The sequence below is a fragment of the Mus caroli genome, chromosome 19 (assembly GCF_900094665.2).
Source record: "Mus caroli chromosome 19, CAROLI_EIJ_v1.1, whole genome shotgun sequence".
Taxonomy (NCBI): domain Eukaryota; kingdom Metazoa; phylum Chordata; class Mammalia; order Rodentia; family Muridae; genus Mus; species Mus caroli.
The window spans coordinates 38,294,065-38,316,028 of NC_034588.1; the positions used below are offsets into that span (position 1 = coordinate 38,294,065).

Sequence of the window (21,964 nt, forward strand, 5' to 3'; positions counted from 1 at the left end):
CTTCCTTCCTTCCTTCCTTCCTTCCTTCCTTCCTTCCTTCCTTCCTTCCTTCCTTCCTTCCTTCCTTCCTCTTTCTTCCTACCCTTCCTCCCTCCTCCCTCCCTCCTTCCTTTCGTCCATTGACAAGCTCCCGTTAAGTAACCTATAACTTGCCATCTTCCCAGTGCTGGGAGCACAGGCGTATGCATGGTCCCATCAATTTTTATGTTCATATTTGTATCACATTAATCATTCTGCATGTCATTGAATACAGATTACGGTGCCATACAGTCATTAACTACTCACTGTTTTATCATATGGGCGTGGCAAGATGTAATGAATCATTTCTACTGAATTTTCACGCCTACTTCTCAATGAACATTGAGAAATTCAGCTTTCTAGTCTGTAGCAGAATAAAGGCAGCAAAATGCAGGATTGTAGCAACGAAAGGACAGCGTTGGCAAGCTGTGGCACGAGCCATGACAGACACGTAGCCTTTTGGCGTTGGACTGCAGGTTAGACACCTGAGCTGGCACATGTCTTCTGATGGATACATGGGAGATGTTGTAGTTTGTACCCTGGCCTCGCCTCTTCCTTTCTTCCCAACTATCATGGGGTCAAAAACTTCGTCAACCACATGTTCCCAACATGATGTGCAACCTGACCACAGGCCCAAAGCAATATAGCTCACCAACTATGGACTGAATTCTCTGAGGCTGTGAGGCAAAAACGAAGTTGATTGTCTCAGGTATGTTGCTATGGTAATAGAGAGCTGACTAACATTAGTGGATGGTAGGCTAACGGACAGATGACCTTAACTGATTTCTTATGGAATAGATCTGGCCTCAGGCTTGATAGCACTTTTTCTCCCAAAGACAGCTATAGGGTCAAAGTTGGTTATGACAGCTTTAGGTTTGTTCATTTAGGACATGTGATGTCTGACCCTGGAAGAGAAAGTGGGGGACAGCAGTGAACTCATTGGCACGGGATAAGACTTCCTGAACAGAATGCCATTAGCTCAGGCACCAAGATCAACAATTAACAAGTGGGACCTGAAAAGCTTCTCTAAGGCAAAGGACACCATCATCCCAACAAAGCGGCAACCCACAGAATGGGAAAAGAATTTCCCCAGCTACACATCTGATAGAGGGCTAATATGCAGAATATAAGAACTAAAACAAACCAACCCAATTAAAAAATGGAGTGCAGCTCTAAACAGAGAATGCTCAATAGAGGAATTGCAAATGGCTGAGAAACACTTAAAGAAACGTTAAACATCCTGAGTCATCAGGGAAATGCAAATCAAAACGACCCCAAGATTCCATCTTACACCTGTCAGAGTGGCTGAGATCAATAAAACAACTGACAGCTCATGCTGGCGAGGATGCGGAGCAAGGGAAACACGGCTGGTGGGAACGTAAACTTGTACAGCTGCCGTGAAATCAATATGGCAGTTCCTCAAGAAGATGGGAATCGATATACCTCAAGATCCAGCTAACCCACTCTTGGGCACATGCTCAAAGGACCCCTTCATCCTACCACAAGGACACTCGCTCAACTATGTCCGTGGCTGCTCTATTCAGCCAGAAATGGAAGCAACCTAGATGTCCCTCAACAGATGAAAGAATTCGGGATTTGTATGTAGTACATTTACACAGTGACGTACTACTCAGCCATTTAACAGGGATGAAATAAAATCAGGAAATTCATGGGGAAATGGGTGGAACTAGAAAAAAAATCATCCTGAGTGAGGTAACCCAGACCCTGAAAGACAAGCACGGTAAGTGTTCTCTTATGTGTGGCTATTAGCTGTTCCATCAATGAGAAACTACAATTCATAGAACCACAGAGGTTAGGGGTAGTGTGGGGACCAGGAGGGGACAGACAGATCTCCCTAGGAGATGTAAATAGAATACGTAGTTATGGATGGGGGACAGGGACTGGAACAGGAGGGTAAAGTTGGGATAGGGAATTAAAATGGGACTAGGAGAGAATCCAGGAGAGGCAGCTACAATTAAGGACCATTTGAGAGGTCATATGGAAACCTAACATAGAAGAAGCTCCCTAAAATCTATACATATATGAAGGCAATGCCTGTTTTAAGATCATTCTCACTTTACAGATTAAAATATGGGAAAGGTGACTCTCAGAACCGGGGACATCTAAGATGGTTGAGGGGACACTGAGAGAAACCTGGGATACCAAGATTCTCTGATCTAAGTATGCCCACCCACTCATGCCCTGGAAGTAGAGCAGGCTCAGAGATAAAGAGCCAAAGCTGCCCATTCACAGTCCATGTGCATGCCACAGCCAAAGGTACCAAGAAACGCCAGGAAGGTGCCTCTTCTGCACACACCCAATCTCTAGGGCAAGGACAACCCTCCTCAGCCTCGGGCTTATCTATTTCTTCATTGTTTTATATATAATACATAAAAATAAACACTTGGTAATTTTTAACACATTCAGTGTACAAGTCAGAAATGCTAACTGTATTCCCGTACCCAGGTGACCATCTCCATTACTCATTTCCAAAGTGTTGGCATCACTTCAAACTCCCAGACTCAATATCAAGATAAAGGCACATGTTCTGGTGGCTTGAGGAGCTGGGTCTCCTTCAGACTCCAGGTTCTGCTTAAATTCAACAAGGCTCAGAGAATTGGGCTGGCATTACTTACAGGTGAGACAGAGATGTCACGTCTGCAAAGATGCCCTCTTGGAGGGTGGAGACATCATTGCCATGCAAAGACCTGAGGAGAGAAGATGCTACTGGAAGCAGGTCCAGGGATAGAGTGGGGTGCCCAAAGGAGGACCATCCTAGCCCTTGCTGAATGGACATTTGGGTGTCTGCTAATAGGGAGATAATCTCCAGCCCAGCAGACACCAGAAAGGGAAAAGGAGTCCTTAGAGTCCAGCTAGGCCGTGCTATGCCCTTGTACTTTGGAAAGACTGATTTAGTCATTTAATAGTTCAAGTACTGAGTTTATATCATAAATAAGACATGTAGGCAGGCTGGAAAGATGACTCAGCAAGTAAGAGCACAGACTGCTCTTCCAAAGGTCCTGAGTTCAAATCCCAGCAACCACATGGTGGCTCGCGGCCATCTCATAATGAGATCTGACGCTCTCTTCTGGTGTGTCTGAAAACAGCTACAGCGTACTTACACATAATAATAAATAAATCTTAAAAAAAAAGACATGTAGGCATACAGGCCCTCTTTCTTAGCCTGGAGACAGAGGCAGGATAGGTAGGCTGTTTGCAAGAAGGTTAACATAGCCAGCTATAAATTAGGACTGGAGGAATGTCATTTTGGTTCTGATGGGTTCAGGAGTCATCATAACAGACACAACAGAATGTTTTGGTGAAAACATTCACTGTGAGAACTCGTAGAAAAGTTCACAGGTCTCTGGAAACAAACATTGTAAATCTGAACAGAAGTCTCTCGTGCAAACAAAAGACTCCTTTATTTTAGGCATCCCTCCCCTATCATAAACAGTTACACAAATTCAACTTGGGGTGATGGTCACCTCTTGGCTCATTTCCCACGCATAGCATTCCTTTTATAAAGGATCTGAATGAGAGTATTCTCATCTCCCATCATTGTATATAACTGTTCCTGCTGGGGCTCCTCTTCTCACCGGAGGGTGGGGGGGTGGGTCTTGGGTCATGGGTAGGTCTCCTAGAAGAATGAGTTGGGAGAGACTTACAGCAGGCGCAGCGAACGAAGTCCTTGAAAGGCCAGAGGAGGGATGCACTGGAGGGCATTGTAGCTGAGGATCCTGCAGGGAGGAGGGAGGAAGCTAAGGCAGGGATGAAGGGCTATTCCTAACCCATCCTATGGGTGAGCAAGCTGAGGCTTTGAGGCCAGGGTTATGTTATGAAGTTAGTTAACAGTATTTGTATTAGGGTTGTATTTCTAGAGCCCACATGCTAACCCACGAAAGATTCTACATAAATGAACCCACCAAGGGCAGACAGGCAGATTGGTGAGGGAGCTGATTCTGTGATAGATATGCAGACCAGAGAGCATGCCTCTGGCATCAAGGGAAGGAACCAGCAACATGTGGGAGGATCTCAGCGTAATTATGCCGACTCACCAAACAAAGTGAATCTTTTTATGTGAATCTCTGACCAGGTTCAGAGGTTCAGGTTGTGGTGAGGGCTTCTTGGTGCTGTCATTATAGAAAAGTTGGCCAAAATCTGTACCCTTTTTGAGACAGGGTCTTGCCACGTAGTCCTAGCTAGCCTCGAACTTGCAGCAATTCCCGTGCCTCCGTGCTGGGATTATGAGTCATCACTCCCGGCTATCAATGTCTATACTTTATGCAGTTTGTTGCATATTAATTATACCTAAATAGAATTATTTTTAAAAATCCAAGTGAAGGGAACTGCCCACGGCAGAGGAAAGAACACCGTATTCCTCATGGCTGCTGAGATCGCTTAGTCGAGTTTGTCAAGCTCAGCACTATTGTCAGCTCCAGGCTGTGGGGCTTTTCCAGGTGCTGAGGGAGGGATGTGGTCTCCCTGATCTCTAGCCACTCCATGGTGCTGAGGGAGGGGTGTGGTCCTTCCAGCCTCTGGCCACTCTGTGCTGGCAGCATCCTCCCTCCACAGTATAACAACTACATGTCTTCTGATGTTGCCAAATGCCCCTAGAGGAACTTGGGACCCAGGACCTGAAACACCACATAGGTGGAGGTGGCCTTCACAACCAGGCTCACGGAAGCCCATTCACAGTTAAATCTTTCCAGAGAAGAGTGGGCAAGTCACCAGATTGTCATGAAGATGAGGGTGGGCATGAGCTGATCCATAGATGCAAGCGGGAGACCTGGCCTCTGCTCATACTCTGGTCTTACAAGCTGGCTAAGTCGGGCCCTTTCCTTAGTGGCCTTCAGGTAATTCAAGTCTCACCTGGGAAAGTCCTCAGGTCCCAGCACAAGATGTGTAACTCAAGGAGTTAGGTCATTTGGAAGAGACTTTTACGTGTGGCTTGTTTTCCTTACTCTGTCCTTGTGATCAGTTCCTTGGTGACAACTGGGGTTGTAGCCATGTTCATGCCTATGTATGGTTCCCGGAAAGCCTTCACTACACCTTCCTTACCCAGTCTACTACTGAGGGTTGTGTTCAGCTCAGATTGTTGTGAGATCAGACCCTCTGAAAATGCTATGCCTGCGTGCTAAGACACCCCATGATGGCTACTACAATATCCCAAGCCATTGGCCACAGGCATTAGCCCGCATTGCTTATATTTGCCATGTGTGTGTTGGATTTTTGTTTTTACATTTGACAATGGCCAAAAGCTGGGTGTCATGTAGTCTGTAGGCTCTCAGGCCCCTCTCTGGTGGGAAGGGGCATCTGCATGGGATCCCAGTGATGCCAGCACAGCCTGATGCCATATCCCTGTGCCCGCCCGGCCCCGCTGGCAGGCACTCACAGCGTGGTCAGCTGGCTCATGTTGGTGAAGGAAGAATTGCTCAAGGAACTGATCTTGTTGTTGCTCAAGTCCCTGGAAAGAAGCAAGAATATCTTTGTTTGTAAAGAAAGAAGGCTTTGCCCCTGGGTGCTGTCTGGAGCCTCTTCTCTTCCTCCCCACCCCATCCCCTCTGCTCTTGGCCCTTCCCCAGCAGGGAGGGCAAGGCTCCCCTCTCTGGTGAGGATGTGGGAACTGGACTAAGCTCCCTCTGTTCCTTCGCTGCCTCCCACCTTCCCTACGTAGATACAGCTGGCTCCTGACCCTTTCTGCAATAGAAGTGCCCTCCGAGGGCACTGACCAACGTCTACCAACCAGAATCAGCAGCCCTTTTTCTGGTAAGCACCGTCCCCTGTGCCTCAAACACTAGCCACCAAACCTATGAAACAGTGTGAAATCCCATTTTACATAGAAAGATCTGGAGTCTTCAGAGTGGTTAACTCACAAAGGGCCACCCAGCTGGCCAGAGGAGGGCCAGGCCCCACCCATCACTGAATCTCTCCTACAGCGAATGGCCATGCTAGGTACAGAGGCCATTCTTATACACCCTTCCACCTCCCCTGACTGTGTCTGTGTCCTCCTCCCCTGGGACCCATCTTCTAATCCCTGGGGGGCACAAGCCTCAGGACCACATAAAAGCTCCCAGCTTTGCACTCCTCCAGTGCACTCTGGGTATCCCCAGTGATGCCTTTGGCTGCCCTCACTGTCCTGAGCTGCTGGTGCCATCCCTAGGACCCCAGCCTGTACCTTCCCAGGGCACTATTCTACCTGGTACCCTACCTCAGTGGAGCTGGGCCTGGTGCTTCCTCAGCCCAGCAGTCTGAGGCTGAGACTGTTGCTGCCTTCCACCCCTGGTGTTGTGGCCTGGTCCCGGATCACTTTCCCCATCTGCACCATTCCCCTAAGTTCCTGACTGTATCAAGCCAGCATCCACATGTAGTCTCTCCTCTCTTCAGCTTCCAGCCTCTGCTCACCGCACTCTCCTTTCATCTAAGGCCTCATCTTCAGCTGCCTGTGTTAGACCCTACTGCACCCTGCAATTTAGTGGAACCCCTGACCTCTTTCTACACCCTCCTTAGACCATCTAAGGGAGATCCATGACCTCGAGGGGCCCCCCTGATCTGCCCGCTACACCTCCTGCATGCAGCTCTTGGTTCTGAAAAGATATTAACAGTGTGCCTGCTGGGTGTGGTGGCGCACGCCTTTAATCCCAACACTTGGGAGGCAGAGGCAGGCGGATTTCTGAGTTCGAGGCCAGCCTGGTCTACANAGTGAGTTCCAGGACAGCCAGGGCTATACAGAGAAACCCTGTCTCGAAAAACCCCAAAAAAATAAAAATTAAAAATAAATAAATAAACCCAGTGTGCCTGTCTTCAGCACCCAGGAAGCCTTCTTATTACAGAATCCCAACTCTCTATCCCATTTCTAGAGGCCCCTTCCTTTCTAGTGATGGGGAGGTGGAGTCTTTCATGCTGGTGGGGCAGCCTAACAGAAGCAGCTAGTTTGACATTCCTGCTCTGTCCCTCCCTCCGTCCTTCCTTCTTCATGTAGATCTGGGCTACTGGCAAAGGCCAGACCACAAGAAAGGCTGGCGAGCTTGGAGAGTAAAGTCTCTCTCTTGACACCAGCCACTATTTCATCCCCGCTCCACTGAAGTGTTCAGAGCACACTGGTCATCGAGCAAAGACAGACGAATTGGAGGATCACAGCGCCGTAAGCCAGTGCTGGGCAAAGTGGCCAGGCCTCTCACTGAATGCTGCCAGCCCATGGCAACATGGCTTTCATAGCTAAGCTTGTTCAGGGAAAGAAGCCGCGTGCCGTCTACCCTTGCTCCTTGTCTAAGAACAAACCCGCCAACAACAGGTCTTGGTTGACACTGAGAGCAAACTCATTAAAAACAGCTCTCAGGCTAACATTGACCCACCCCGCTGCACTTGGCCAGAGCTCTGAGCCAAGCCACACTATGACGGAACGTCCTCTGGACTTCTTTGATAGACTCTGGCTAATATGCAGACAAAAAAAAAATTGAAGGAGGTCCTAATGACACTGGGAAGCTAAGAGGAGTTGACCTTATTATCCAAGGGTTTTATTTCCAGGACTCCCGCTAATAACTAATAACAAAACAGGTTTTTCTCTAAGAAAAAATAGTATGTGGACTGGAAGCTGCTTTGTTTTATATTTGGCCTGGGGACAGGGGTTGAACTGAAAAGCTCCACACCATCCTCTATTCATCACTGGATGCTTGCAGGGACCTCTCAGAGCAACAATAATTACCAGTCTACAGGGAGGTTTGGGGAGATGGTGTGGGCAGAGCAGAAAAGATGCAATTCTGAGATTGACCACCAGATGGCAAAACAGCTCTTGGGTATAGGAGTTCCCTGAAGATATGGGGAACAGGCAGGATGTTAACAGCATCTGCCCACAAACGGGAGACTCCTGGGAAGGTGGAGGTACAGTGGTTAGGTGCCAGTGGTCCTCCTAGCCTCTGAGGCAGGCCTGGGACCCTCAGGATCCCTGGATACTCACACGAGCTGCAGGTACTTGAAGGTAGACAGCTGTCCTGGAACGAGTGTGAACTGGTTCCCATCCAAATAGCTGAGGAGAGAACACATGGAAGAGAGAGTGTCTGTCACATGCATTGACACCCGAGGGCACCCAGGAACTCAGACACCGTGAGCTGTGAACATTGTGCAGCGCAATGCAGAGTATTGGTGCAGGGGAGGTGAGGGGCCAGGCCACCTCACACCCAGCTGGTACGAGGGTGAAAAGATAAGGCACTGCTTTCCCTAAGAGGCAGGCCACTAGGCAAAGGTGGCAAGAGTTCTATGTGCCCAGTGCTTCTGGAGTAGACGTCTCACTAGAGGGGTGTATATTTAGGTGACGGAGGTTGTGTCTATAGACATCAACAATGTCTTCCCGACAAACATTGTGAGGTGGGGGAAAGCAATGCTATACTTTATTTTAAAAGCAGAGTCTTGACTATGACTTTGTCATAAGGTAACTATAGAGAAGAGGCCAGGGCAGTGGTTCTCAACCTGTGGGTCGTGACCCCATTTTGGGGGTCAAAACAGGGGTTGTGTATCAGACAGATAGCCTGCATATCAGATATTTACATTACGATTCAGAACAGTAGCAAAATTACAGTTATGAAGTAGCAATGAAATAATTTTATGGTTGTGGGGGGGGGGTCACCACAATACGAGGAACTGTATTAAAGAGTCACAGCATTAGGAAGGTTGAGAACCACTGGACTAGAGAAAGATTGTCGCCTTTCCAGAGCTTTCCTTCCGGTCAGTCACCGCCCACTCATCAGTGTCCCCTCCCACTGTCAGGTCCTACTGACTCACAGGCCAACAGATTGTAAGCCTGGGCTACTTACAGTTCTGTGACATTCTTGGGGATGCCCTTGGGCAGAGCCTGGAGGTGCTTGTTGCTGCAGCGGACCACCGTGTCCAGGCAGGCACACTCCTGGGGGCACTGTGGGCGGGGCAGACAGCCCACCTCCTCCTGGCCTAGGGAGGAAGGAATGGCGCACTGGTCAGTCAGGGACATGGTTTCCTTAGGAAAGTTTCTGGGACCCCTCAGGGCAGCATCTCTTCCCTGACATAGCCTTGGCCACCAGCACAGCCTCTTTTTACTGCACGCCGCTGGCTAGCACCAACGGGAACGAAGACTTCTGGAGCAGTTTCCAGATTAAAACAGATCTGAGGACACCTCTTTCCTGCGTCAGACCCAAGGTGGCCCCAGGCAGGGGAGGACACAGCCACCACTTCTTGAGCACTCGATACTGCCTGGTACTGTGTCAAGCTTCTTCCCTTGCAACACTGTCACCCCTTGGGGATACACTGGCAACATGGACCACTCAGTATAGCACCTGGCCCAGCTCAGGCGTCTAATGGATGATGAGGGCAAATGATTTTCTATTTCACTGAGATCTCTACAGGGTGAGTGACTTGTCCTCGTGCTGATGAAGCATCTTAGGGCTGAGACCCAGGCCTGGCTGGGGCAGACCAATGACCCCTTCATTCATCATTGGCTTCTTCAGTAAGGAGCCCCCTGTGTTTCTACCTTTCTTAGGATGGGGTACAGCAGAGTCAATGGTCAGAGCTGTCGGGAACATGAAGAGACAGCAGGAACCCTCTGTCAACAGTGACTTGGGTATAGGAGCTGACCCTATTTAGTCACCGCATCGTAAGTAAAGATGAATTTACAAGTCCTCAAAACACCCCATGCAGATGTGCTACAATGGACCCCTTTTAAAGATGGTGGAACTAAATCCAGGGTGGTTTACTATGCAACTCTGCAAAGCTCCCTGCCCTTGAAGGCAGCATAGGGACAGGGCTGCAGGCCGACGGCCTCTGGAAGCTCTTCTCCTGACCATTGGTCGCACTGTCTCAGCAGCAAAAGCTCAAAGAACCACTCACACCTTTTCCTTCCTAGGAAGTTGTTCTAAAGAGAGCATCACACTGGATCAGAAGGAGTCATCGATGTCGGGGTTCCTGGTAGCGTCGTGCAAATATCATCACTGGGGAGGATTGTTAAATACCAAGCTACCGGGGCTGGCTCAGTGGTGCCCTCTAGACCAGGAGGGTTTGTGATGAAAGGATTTTTGCTGGGGACCTGGAAAGTCCTGGGTGTGTCCTCACATGCAAACACACAGTAGAGATCTGGGAAACTGTACTGCAGAAACACAGAGGCTGTCCCATGCTGGGAATCTGGGATGCAGAGGTGTGCAGGGGTGATTTTTCTATCTTCTGGATTGTTCTTTCTTGTTCTTAAGGAATAGTGGTATATTGTCTTTGAAAGAAAGGGGGAGCTGGGAGGTGGTGGCACACGCCTTTAATCCCAGCACTCGGGAGGCAGAGGCAGAGGCAGGCGGATTTCCGAGTTCGAGGCCAGCCTGGTCTACAAAGTGAGTTCCAGGCCAGCCAGGGCTATACAGAGAAACCCTGTCTCGAAAAACCAAAAAANAAAAAAAAAAAAAAAAAAAAAAAAAAGAAAGAAAGAAAGAAAAGAAAAGAAAAGAAAAGAAAAGAAAGGGAGACTAGCACATGTGTGCGTGTGCGTGTGCGTGTGCGTGTGCATGTGCATGTATTGTGTACGGGGGGTGATGCATGCTTTTGGAGTGGGGGGGGCACTCATATAGAAGCCAGAGAATGACCTTAGGTGTCATTTCTGGAATTTTCCAAGGTTAGGCTTGCCAGGCTGAGAGCCCCAGGGTCCTCCCATCTCTGCCTCCTGGTGCTGGTATTGTAAGCACACACCACCATGGCTTGTTTTTCTAAAACATGGATTCTGGGGATGAAAGTCAGGGCTTCGTGTTTGCAAGGCAAGTACTTTACCAACGGATCCACATTCCAGCCCCAAAGAGACTGCTGTAAGTAAAGCAGGGTTCTCAAAAGCCAGTCAGTGGCGAGAGACCAAGATGCAGTATTTCAATTCTTACAAATAGGAATTAACAACAACAGATATTAAACCATAAAATGTGTGTGTGTGAACAGTATGATGAAGATAAAAATCACACAGTGGTTTCTGTCCACCTATCCACCCACCCATCCATCCATCCATCCTTCCTTCCTTCCTTCCATTCATCCATCCATCTATCTATCTATCCATCCATCCATCCATCCATCCATCCTCCTTCCTTTTTTTTTTTTTTTTTCCTACTGTTGAGCCCTGGCTGGCCTTGAACTCTCAAATCTCCTGTCTTAGCCTACATGGTCCCATGTCTGGCTTGAGATTTTTTTTTTTTTAATTTTAAAAGTAGGACATAAAAATGTTCTTAGAAAAATACATAGATTTTCTTTGGGAAAACGCCTTAGCTGTCTTTCTTGGTGTGAGAGTTGGGACTGTCTGGTCTCCCTCCTCTCCACATGGCCTGGCTAGGTGATTTCAGAGCAGCGGTGTGCTCTGGAACAGCAGGAGGAGCACACACATGCAGACTAGAGACACACAAACACAGCATCCAGCAGCAGAGGAATTTGAGAGCTAACATCAGCCTAAGGCTCCCGTGACAGCAGACATGCTGGGACACTACAGAGCCAGGACAACTGAGGGACACACTTGCTATGCTACCCCAGGAAAAGTCTGCTTCCAACAGGAACCTCGGGGTGTGTGTGACCCTTACAAGAACTGAAGGAGAGGCTACAGCCTGCTAAAAGGGAGAATGCACACAGCAACAAGCGAGAGTGTCTCCTATTCCCTCCCCAGGGCTCCCTAGGGTGCTGCCTACCCAGCCCCTCAGGCAAGCCCCATCCTGTCCCTGCTGCATGGCCCACAAGTTACCTTCCTCACACCTGAAGTCAGGGAAGGCCACGTCCTGCAGAGGAATCTGCCGCAGGAAGTCTGGGTTCTGACAGCGAGGGTTCCCCGTCACAATCTTCCTCTTCCGAAGCCAGTCACCCAGCCATGACAGATGGCAGTTGCAGTTGAATGGGTTGGCCAAGAGGTTTCTGGAAGGGACGGGGTGTGTGGTCATGAAGGCACTTTCTATTCTCAGTGAGCCTGGCAGAGTCCTCTTCTGACCACACAGCCCCAGACAGCTAATAATCTCCTAAGTGACCAACTTCTAGGACCAGAGAAAGAACCCACGGCGGAAAGAACCAGAAGGACCCATGATTCCCCTGAAGGTGTTCTTCAAAAGATCCCTCCCACTGCTGGGGTAGTAGGCAGGGTTCCCCCAGCCTGAGTCACCAGCCCACCTGTCCTCCGAGGCTGAGACTTACAGTGTGGACAGGGCCTGGAGAGTGTCAAAGGCTCCAGGGGAGATGGTGGTGATGTGGTTGTCGTAGAGAGACAGGAGCCGCACGTTGCGCAGCCCGGTGAAGCTGTCGTTGTGGATGCAGCTGATACGGTTGTTCCTCAGCATCCTGGGGAGGAGGGGTGTCGAGAGAAGAGGCAGAACCCCTCAATGACCCACTGAAGCCTCCCTCAAGAGTTTAACTTTAAAACAGCTATGAGAGGGTGTCCCCAGCCGCAGGCCACTTTCTCTGAACCCCGTGGTCAAGGGACAGCAGAATCTGGTGCTGCTCAGATGTCTTTCTTTCTCATCTCTATTGGGAGCAATGCCTTGGCCACATTGCTCACCCTCCAAGACCCCTTCAATTCCCGCCCCCAGCCAAAAAAAGAAAGCAGAAACCAAGCCAGCACTGGGTAGGCGATTCCAAGGGGCATTTAAATGGACTGCGACCATGCATGAAGCATGTCAGACTGATTCGCCAGTAATCAAGGACACCCAAATAACACCCAGTTCCTGCCTGTCAAATCAGAGAAGAGATTAAAACATAATCATCGCAATGCCAGCCTAGGTCACAGCATGAAGATGGGCACACACGGTTGGCAAGACAACAAGGGAGGCCTCTGGGGAAGGGTGTGCCGAGCCGCCCCAGACTGTCCACACGGGGCAGTCCCCTTCTGTTTCCATTGGCTGGTCCCCTTTCAGGACTCCACTGCCTGACTACTCAGGGACGTGTGCAGAACTTGGAATGATGGCCATAAATGCAGCATTTCTCAAAACAGAATTTAAAACAGCTTAAGCATCTAGATTACACACAAAATAGTTATGTTTTGAAGACATTCTATGATGTACGATTCCTTCCACGTTGAAGGAAAAAGCAGGTTATTAAACAAAATATCTGGGAGCTGCACATGGTGGCTTAAGCCTGTAATCACAGACCTTGGGAGACTGAGGCAGGACAGCCACAAAGTCAAGATTAACTGTGTTACGTAGAGAACACATGAAGAAGAAAAGGAAAAGGAGAGGAGATGTTATGTATTTTCTTATATTTATTTTTATTTATTATTTATATCTATATATGTGTGTTTAATATATGTGTGTGTATATATGTATACATATGTGTTTAATATATGTGTGTTTATATACCACACACACACACAAAATAAATAGTGCCTAAAAATTCCAGTGTGGTGCAGTGACTTTAACAAATAATACTATATTATATACTTAAAATTTTGCTGAGAAGTTGTATTCTATCTTCGATAATCTTTTTTAAAAATTGTGTGTATATGTTTTTGCCAGCATTTGCACCACATTGTGCAGCTGTCCACAGAAGCCAGAAGAGGGTGTTGGATCTCCCAGAATTGGAGTTGCAGGTGGTTGTGAGCCATCATGTGGATGCTGGGAATCAAACCCTGGTCCTCTGTAAGAGCAATAAGTACGTTTAACCACCGAGGTAGCTCTCTTGTCCTCCGATTAGATGTGTCTTGTCTTGTTTTGTTTGTTTTGTGATGCTTTTGGGACTAGGTTTCTCTGTGTAGCCCTGATTGTTCTGAAATTCACTCTGTAGACCAGGCTGGCCTTGAACTCATAGGGATCCACCTGCCTCTGCCTCTAGAGTGCTGGAACTAAAGGTATGTGCCACCACCACCACCCAGATGATTAGATTTTCTATTGATGATGATGATGATAGAAAGGATAGTAAGAAATTGGGAGGGGGGAATAAGTTATGTATATGGCATAGACTGTGGCGATGGTTATATAGGCGATGGTTATAGTGACCTATGTGTATATGCATATGTGTATTATATGTTTGTAAGTATAAAGCTATATGTAGATAAAGCATGGAAGGACCACTATCAACACCAACCATGACACTGGGTAGCTCTGGGATTCTAGATGCTTCGCAGTCTCTCCTGGGGTTGTGCTGTCTCTGTCCCCACACTGACCCTTCCCATGTCCCTCTTCTCCTCGATGACCTTCATCAGAAAATCACACCTGACTGGTTATATCTCCCACAGGACCCAAGGAGGACTGGGCAGGTGTGGTGGGGAGGGACTAGCTAAACAGGTGCAGACTGGAAATATGGTCATGCTCTGCTCACAGGGAAAGACTGAGCTGACGAACAGCACCTGACTGGATCCCGGTCCACATAACTCCTCGGGCGTCCCACACAGTTAGTTACACATGACAACTTCAGATGACAAGACTCTACTATGCTACGTGTCTGGGACTTAAACCCCTGGCAGGTGGCTCCGAGGGCTGCGGTTTCTGAGTGACAGCTATTGTCCATCTGCAGCCATCTAAACTAAAATGAGTCGAGATGAAGTGTGCTCCACAGCCACAGGTAGCTCTGGGCTGGATACAGGGAACATCTGTGGAGACGAACAGGATGTAACCCCCTGTCCTGGACACTGGAGAGCCAGCGCTGCCTGAGCGGAGGGCATGTGGTGGTCATAGAAGGGAGACAACTGTAAGCTTCCAATGGGTTCCCAAGGCCTGGAGTGCTTTGGCTGGCTCCAAGCCACAGAGTTCAGAATTTCTAGAGACAGCTCTGCTCTGACATTTACACAAACAGGATCCCCTCACAGCCAGCCACCCCCTTGTGGTTATTCTGGTCACTCCTAAGCGTATGCCATCTGTATCTCAGCAGCTTTGATCACGGGGCACTGATGGTGGTCCAACCTCTTCCCCTCCCACCCCCCATCCCCCTGCCCAGGCCAGGGGCCAGTCCACATCCCAAGAACATGAAGATTGGTCCTCAGGGTTCCCACCCTCCTGCCAGTGAAGACTGGGGCGGGGGAGCCCATGCTGTGGCTTGTCTGTGTGCCCCTAACCCCGCTCACTCACAGAGTCCGCAAGCCATCTAGACCCCGGAACATGCCACTTCTGATGGACTCCAGCTGGTTAGCAGTCAGGTGCAGCTCGCTGACAGAGGCGGCACCCTCAAACGTCCCATCTTCGATCTCAGACACCTTGTTATTGCTCAGGTTTCTGGGGGAGGAGGGTGGGGAGGACTGTGAATCCTCTGCACTCACTCAGAGGTCTGTTCTCCCTCATGCACAGGAGCCCCACCCCGGCTCCCAGTGGGTGCTCTGCACACTACCCTCTCCCTTCCATCCCGTGCCAGCGTCTTGCCGGGCACCCTCCCACTAGTGTGAAACTCACATTTTCTTCAGATGTGAGAGCTTCTTAAACAACCCAGTGGCCTCTAGGATAGAAATCTCATTGTTGTTCAGTCGTCTGTGAATGGCAAGGAACAGAACAAACACACACATATGTGGTCAACCTAAGCACGCTCTTCACACAGAGATGATGGGGTGCAAGTCGAAGGGCAACTGAGCCCATTTCAAAGCAAAGTTGGACACTGGGTAAAAAAGGGGGTGGTGGGTGGGGGTAAATGAGATTTTTTTTTTTAAATTAAAAACATAATGAAGGGACTGCAAGCTGTCTTAGTAAAGATGCCTGCCACCTGCTTGAGTTCCATCCTCTACATGATGGAAGGAGAGAAATGACTCACAAAAGCTGGCCTCTGATCACACAAGCACCATGGCATGAAAACACACACACATACACACAGGCACACACACACACACACACACACACACGCACATGCACACACACACATGCACGCACTAAGTAATGAATATTCGTAAAAAAAAAGTAGTGGAAATTTGCATACATAGAAGAGAACTGTGTGTGGAATTTTGCATACACAGACACGGCACACAAATTCAAACTTTTAGATAAAGAGAAACAGTAGCTAAGGAAGGATTTAAACCACAGTTTGAGATTCTGGCTTCCTGTCTCCTTAATGAACTACCCTTAGGAAAAGCCAGTCATGGTTCAGGCTGGTGACTAGCCTCGGACACCTAAAGACTTCTCAGGGAAGCAGGGGCAGGGGCTATGGATGAAGGCTGTATCTTGCCAAAACTATGAGCTGGCATGCTTCAGCCAGTGCCTCCCATGATGCCCCACACAGAGCTGGATGGGAAGGGAGCCAGGTAGGTTAGTGGGTACAAGGCGCAGGGGTGGGAGTGGGGTGGGCAGCACAGGGCTCACAGCTCAGTCGTGGACTGGGGGATTCGCTCAGGGATCTTAGAGAGTTTCAGGCTGGAGCACTCCACCACACTGGCCTCACAACGGCACTTGTGGGGGCAGGCCACGTCGCTGGTACACTCGCTGTTCAGGTGGTAGTCCTCCGTCCCTGGAGTGAGAGTGTGGCAGAGTTGAGGGCCTGAGTAAGCTCCAAGCAGCCAAAGGCTCCCAGCTCTCCCTTCCCCTGTCCCCACCTCCCACTCCCGCCACCGCCTTCCCTCTACTGTGGCCATACTTACCGTTAACCCCAGCTGGCCTCAGTCCCCCACTGTCCTTACCTGGAATGAAGTACTGCTCTTTGGCTGGGGAAAAAAAAGAGCAGATGTACCAGGTTATAGGAGCGGCTGGGGCAGGCCCGTGCCCCCATGGAAGGCACCCCACGAATGCAGCTGGGACACTGCATGAGAGGGCCTCTTCCCTGCCCCCTCGTCTTTATGTGTAGAAGGTCTTACCTCAGAACACTCATGTCCCCAGGCCAACTAAAGCTCTCACTTGCCAGCACACACAGGCACTGTGCTGACCTTATGGGTAGGGTTACCGTGGGGGTGGCACTAGGCTCCTGAACCAAACACCCAGGTACAGAAGCTGACCCAAACTGCCCACGGCCAGATGCCAAGTGGGTTGCATGTGCTGAGGCTACTTCTCCATCTTGGTTCTAGAAGGATCTCCTACTCACCGAGAGGCGTCCTAAGCCTGGAGCAGAGGGATGGGAAACTCCCTCCACAGCCTCACGGAGCCGACCACCCCAAGACCGCAGTAAAGTAAGATGCAAGAGAGAGGAGCCATCCCATCTAAGATGAATGCAGGGCCCACACCACCCCTAGCAAGTCTCAAAGTGCCCGAGGACATCTCTGCTAAGAACACCAGGACAGGGCTGGAGAGATGGCTCAGTGGTTAAGAACACTGAGTGCTCTTCCAGAGGTCTTAAGTTCAATTCCCAGCAACCACATGGTGGCTCACAATCATCTGTAATGAGATCTAACACCCTCTTCTGGTGTTCCTGAAGACAGCTGCGGTGTACTCACATATATAAAATGATTAAAAGGACACCAGAACATATTCCTGGTCACCGGGCCCGCTGGAGACATGCAGGTGACCCTTACCTGAGCACCGAAACTTTTTGCTTTTGATCTGCCCGATACGCTTGTTGGCGAGGCGCCGGGGGCTGGCACATCGGGCCCCAGTTGTCTCGATGGGGTTGGTACGTAAGAAGTCTGCCAGCCACTTGAGGTTACAGTCACAGATGAAAGGATTCTGGGCCAGATGCCTGTCCAAAGGTACAAATGGGCTGTCAGAGACCAGGGGGTGCTAAGCTCTACCTGCACAAGGCTTTGAAACCATCTGGGGCTAAGTCAGTGCGTGTGGCCTCAAGAAAGACAGAGCTAGCCGTGGGTGTTATTAGTGTGCACCCCTCTGTCTTTGTCTAGCCCTTCACAGAGGAAGGGCTCCTTAGTGGAGAACCGCACCTTTCTGGAGAGCCAGCCTACTCCTCTCCAAGCCCCCCCCCCCGACCCCTCTGCCAATTTCCTCTTCCATCCTTTGACTTAAAAGTCTCATGAGCATGTGTGAGGAGAGAAGGGGCGGAGAGTCTGACAGACCAGCCTGCTCCTTCCTGATGAAGAAGCTAATGGGACAGGACACCAAGCTAGACATGGCCTCTGGGCCTCCTCATGGCTGTGGTCTGAGTTTCTTTCCCTCCTACCGCCTCAGGCAGCCCATCCCCACAGCTGCCTTGCTGAAAAGCAGTGGGACCAGGGTAGGGAGGCTGGACCTGTCTGCATCCCAGGCCCACCTGGAGTCACCATTCCTAGTCCAAGCCACATCTGTGCCACCTCTCCATGACAGGTTTCTGTGGTGGCTGCTACCCTTCATATCACCCCAGTAAATCAGCTACCCATTCTTCTTTAAAAAAAAAAAGATTTATTTTATTTTTAATTATATGTACGTGTACATCTGTGGGCATGTGCACATGTGTGCAGCTGCCCGAGGAGGTCAGAGGTGGTGGTGGGTCCCCCGGGGAGGGGTGATGAAAACGGAATTCCTCTATGAGTCATCTCTCCATCAAACCGAGACCCACCACTTCTGAAACATGCCATCGGCCGGCCTACAAGACCTATATCGCATGTCCTGACAAGAGGGGTGTCAGAATGAAGATAGCTAGGGAACAGTATCCCCTGTCCCAGTCCCAGATGTTACCCTGAATTTGTACACACAATATGGAACTAGATGTGGAGAGTCCTGGGGTCAGGGCAGGGCTACTTCCCTAGCTGAGAACCATCATTCAAGCTATAACGCTTATTAGGCCCAGCACAGCCCCCTGCTAGGAACTACAGGGCTTTCAAAGCCTAAGTGTGACCCTGGCCCAGGGACTGTGCCCAGCTCAGTCTAGACTTTGGACACCCTTTCTCCTGCATCCCCTCCTCTGCCCAGACTTTCAGCTTGGGGATGCTGAACAGGGTCTGCACTGACCCAGCTTTCTCTCTCCTTCCTGTCTGAGTCTTCTCAGCTTCCCTCTCTTCTTATCTCCGGGTCTCTCCCCTGCCTCTGCATCCCACTCAATGGGCAAGAGGATGTGCTGTTGACTTGCCAGGCAGACTGAACTGTTTGAAACACGGCAGGATTTGAGGGCTGTTACGGGGACATTCCCAGCTTCACTTACCCTAGTCTGTGCCCTAGTGCCCTGCCTGTGCTGAACTGATGACCTGGGAAGAGAGTGCTTTCCAATCAATGTGATAGGCTAGGAGCGCAGCCGAATGTGAGGTGTTTGAGAATGAGTTGTTCAGGTATAAAACAACCTAGGAAGCTTGAACTGCCCATAGGTCAAGTGGTTTCAGTGCAAACTTGAAAGTTCTGGCATGACTTGGATTTGTGTGTGTGTGTGTGTGTGTGTGTGTGTGTGCTCTGCTGGAGAATGAATCTGGGCTTGGTGGAAGGTTGGGTAAGAACTCTACCACTGAGCAACATGCCATCCTCAAATCAGATGTTTTTAACAATTTCAAGGAGGGATGCAGCTGGAGAGGACAGAAGGACATTCTCCAGTATTAAAGACACACCTGGTCATATGTGCCCCTGTGGCTACACACTATGACTGCAGCAGGCAATCTGACAATGGAAAGAGACAGATTTGGGTCTCCTCACATGTAAGGAATGACAGGGAGAAGTCCCTGGTGACAGACACACTAATGGACAATATTCATCATTAAGGAAATGTTGGCTATGGAGCCACATTGAGCCCCCACAGCGTGGTTACAATCAGACAATTTCAAAAGACACACAGTGCAGTGTTGATGAAGTTGGGATGACTCTGGATATGGTATTGGACATGACGTGGCACCACGGTGGAGTATGCTGTGCTGCAGACCCCTGGCAGCATCTTGACAATGGTGAACCCATTCTGTGACCCAGTGACTCTGGGAGAGAGGGACACACTGATCTACAATGAGCTGTAAGCCAGCACAGACAGCCTGTTGCATGACTCTGCTTTATAAAATAGCCAGAAAAAGGCAGTCCCCAGATGGGGACACAGCCTAGAGGCTGCCTGGGGCTGAACTGGAAACGGGAACAAAAAATCAGGGAGCCTGACGGAAACTTTCCAACATTGAATTGTGACCAGCGTGGTGGATTTACTGAGTCACTGTGTTGCTCTCTTAGAGTAGGTAAACTTTATGCGCGTGACTTGCACCTCAAAGCTACATTGGTTTGTTAGTTTGAATTGTGAGTCAACACCTTTATTTATTGCCCACGCTGAGTTTTAACTCTTGGTCTCCAGTGATCAGCCTCGGGAACGGCTGGGACAATGGCCATTCAGTGTTTTGCTTGGCTTTGTGTGGGTGGGTCAGCAAAACTGCAGCAAACTGCAGCTCTGCAGCTCATAGGCCTTGGTGCTGTGGGTGAATCAAGCAACTCGCAGGATGGCGAGCTGGCCTCTGCACTCAGCCGAGGCGCTGGGCCGCTCCAGAGCTATAGGAAGAGGAGCTGAGCAGTCGCTTGGGTTTGCACGTCTTTTGCTCCGGTTCCAAATTATAACTCCGTTGTTAATATGAGCAGGTATTTATGGAAGTCTAGCTTTGCTTTACAGCTGTAGAGAAGTCTGTTCTACAGAGGTACAGTTGAGGAAATCGGCCATTTTTAAATGATGGGACCTGATACTGTTCAACTTTGTGGGGGATCTCAGGGCATCTTCCACCTCAATTTCCTCTGAATGGAAACCCAGCCAATAGGCCCTGCTTCCACAGGGCTACTGTTGTTATGATAATGCACTCAAAGAACCTGCATCCCTCCTTCCCACCCCCACCCAAGGCTTCCTTGTACCAGTTCAAGCCCTTGCACCCTTCCTGCTTCTGCCAAGACCCTGCCAGCTACTGAAAACGACCATCTTCCCCATCTCTCACCATAACCTCTACTTCCACATGCTCGCTGAGGCTCCCACGGGCCACTTACTCCTCTCACTGCCTGCGAGTAAATTAATTAGCAGGAGTCAGGCTGCAGGTGCACGTGTGGGCTTAATGAGTTTGTCCTTGTGGCTGACATCGGCGGCTGTGCAGAGTCCCCAGGGAGTGGGTGTCATCCGTTTAACTCAACCTGTTCAGCCTCACACAGATGTTGTCACCTGCTGAGCAACACCATCAGGGACCGCTCTGACTACTGAGGCCAAGGGAGGATCGACGGGGCCTGATTCATCAACGAACACTGTCTATAGTTAGTAGCCCTTTTAAGCAAAAGCAACCAAAGGAAGGAAGGGTTGGATTTTGATTTTGTCTTTGTTTTTGTTTTTCATGGGCTTAAGAAGGACAAAGTCCACACTGGTGGGATGTACTGCAGTGGAAGAGAAAGAGAAAATCGGGGTCGTCGGAAGTCGGGAAGCAAACAGAGAAGAACGTCACCCACATTCAGGGAGGGGCTTCCCACCTCAGTTTAACCTTTCTGGAAACATAGATATAGCCTGCCATGTGTTTCCGTGGTGATTATAAATCCAGTCAGGTGACAATGAATTTTTAACCACCACGGAGGTCAATGGTTGTTTCATGAAGACGAAGAAGAGGAGGAGGAAGAAGGGGAGAAGGAGGAAGAGGAAGAGGAAGGCAACCAGACAGACATCTCATGCTTTAGAACACCTCTTACCAAGAAACAATCTATTGTCAGTCATTCAAACCCAAAAATCAACCAAGCTCCTAGACCCAATACTCATTCTAGAAAGACAGACAGAGGCCAGGGGGATTTGTGACATGGTGACACACTTCCAATGTGACAGAGCAAAGGCTGGAGTGTCACCTATGAATGAATGACAGGGGATGAGGGCAACGGAGGACCCCGTCCCCATGGGAAATGTTCCCAGACTGTGCTGAAGTCTTGGTCTCCACTGTTTGGGGAGGGGTGAAAACTTCAAGAGGCCATGCCAGCTGGGTGAGAGTCGCTGGCCATAGTCTCCCGGGGTTATCCGTTTATTTTAGAACTGATTTATTTGGAGGGACACATGTGCCATGGTGTGTCTGTGGAAGTAGAAGGACAACCAGCAGGAGCCCGTCCTCTTTCCACCATGTGGGTCACAGGGATTGAACTTAAGATACCAGTTTTGGTGGCAAGTACTTTTGCCTGCTGAACCATTTCACTAGCTTTCTAGGGCGATCTCTCTCTCTCTCTCTCTCTCTCTCTCTCTCTCTCTCTCTCTCTCTCTCTCTCTCTCC

General features: G+C 49.6%; 1 protein-coding gene across 1 annotated transcript in view; it reads right to left on the minus strand.

Annotated features, from left to right (window-relative positions):
- Slit1 (slit guidance ligand 1) overlaps positions 1-21,964 on the minus strand; it is a 143,589-nt gene that overhangs the window by 20,902 nt on the left and 100,723 nt on the right. Inside the window, exons 14-25 of the mRNA XM_021151346.1 lie at positions 17,384-17,547; positions 16,559-16,582; positions 16,245-16,389; positions 15,351-15,425; positions 15,033-15,176; positions 12,172-12,315; positions 11,732-11,898; positions 8,826-8,958; positions 7,973-8,041; positions 5,411-5,482; positions 3,684-3,755; positions 2,655-2,726 (exon numbers count right to left, since the gene is read on the minus strand). Coding sequence (XP_021007005.1) covers positions 2,655-2,726; positions 3,684-3,755; positions 5,411-5,482; positions 7,973-8,041; positions 8,826-8,958; positions 11,732-11,898; positions 12,172-12,315; positions 15,033-15,176; positions 15,351-15,425; positions 16,245-16,389; positions 16,559-16,582; positions 17,384-17,547 — 1,281 coding nt within the window. The remainder of the gene's footprint in view (positions 1-2,654; positions 2,727-3,683; positions 3,756-5,410; positions 5,483-7,972; positions 8,042-8,825; positions 8,959-11,731; positions 11,899-12,171; positions 12,316-15,032; positions 15,177-15,350; positions 15,426-16,244; positions 16,390-16,558; positions 16,583-17,383; positions 17,548-21,964) is intronic.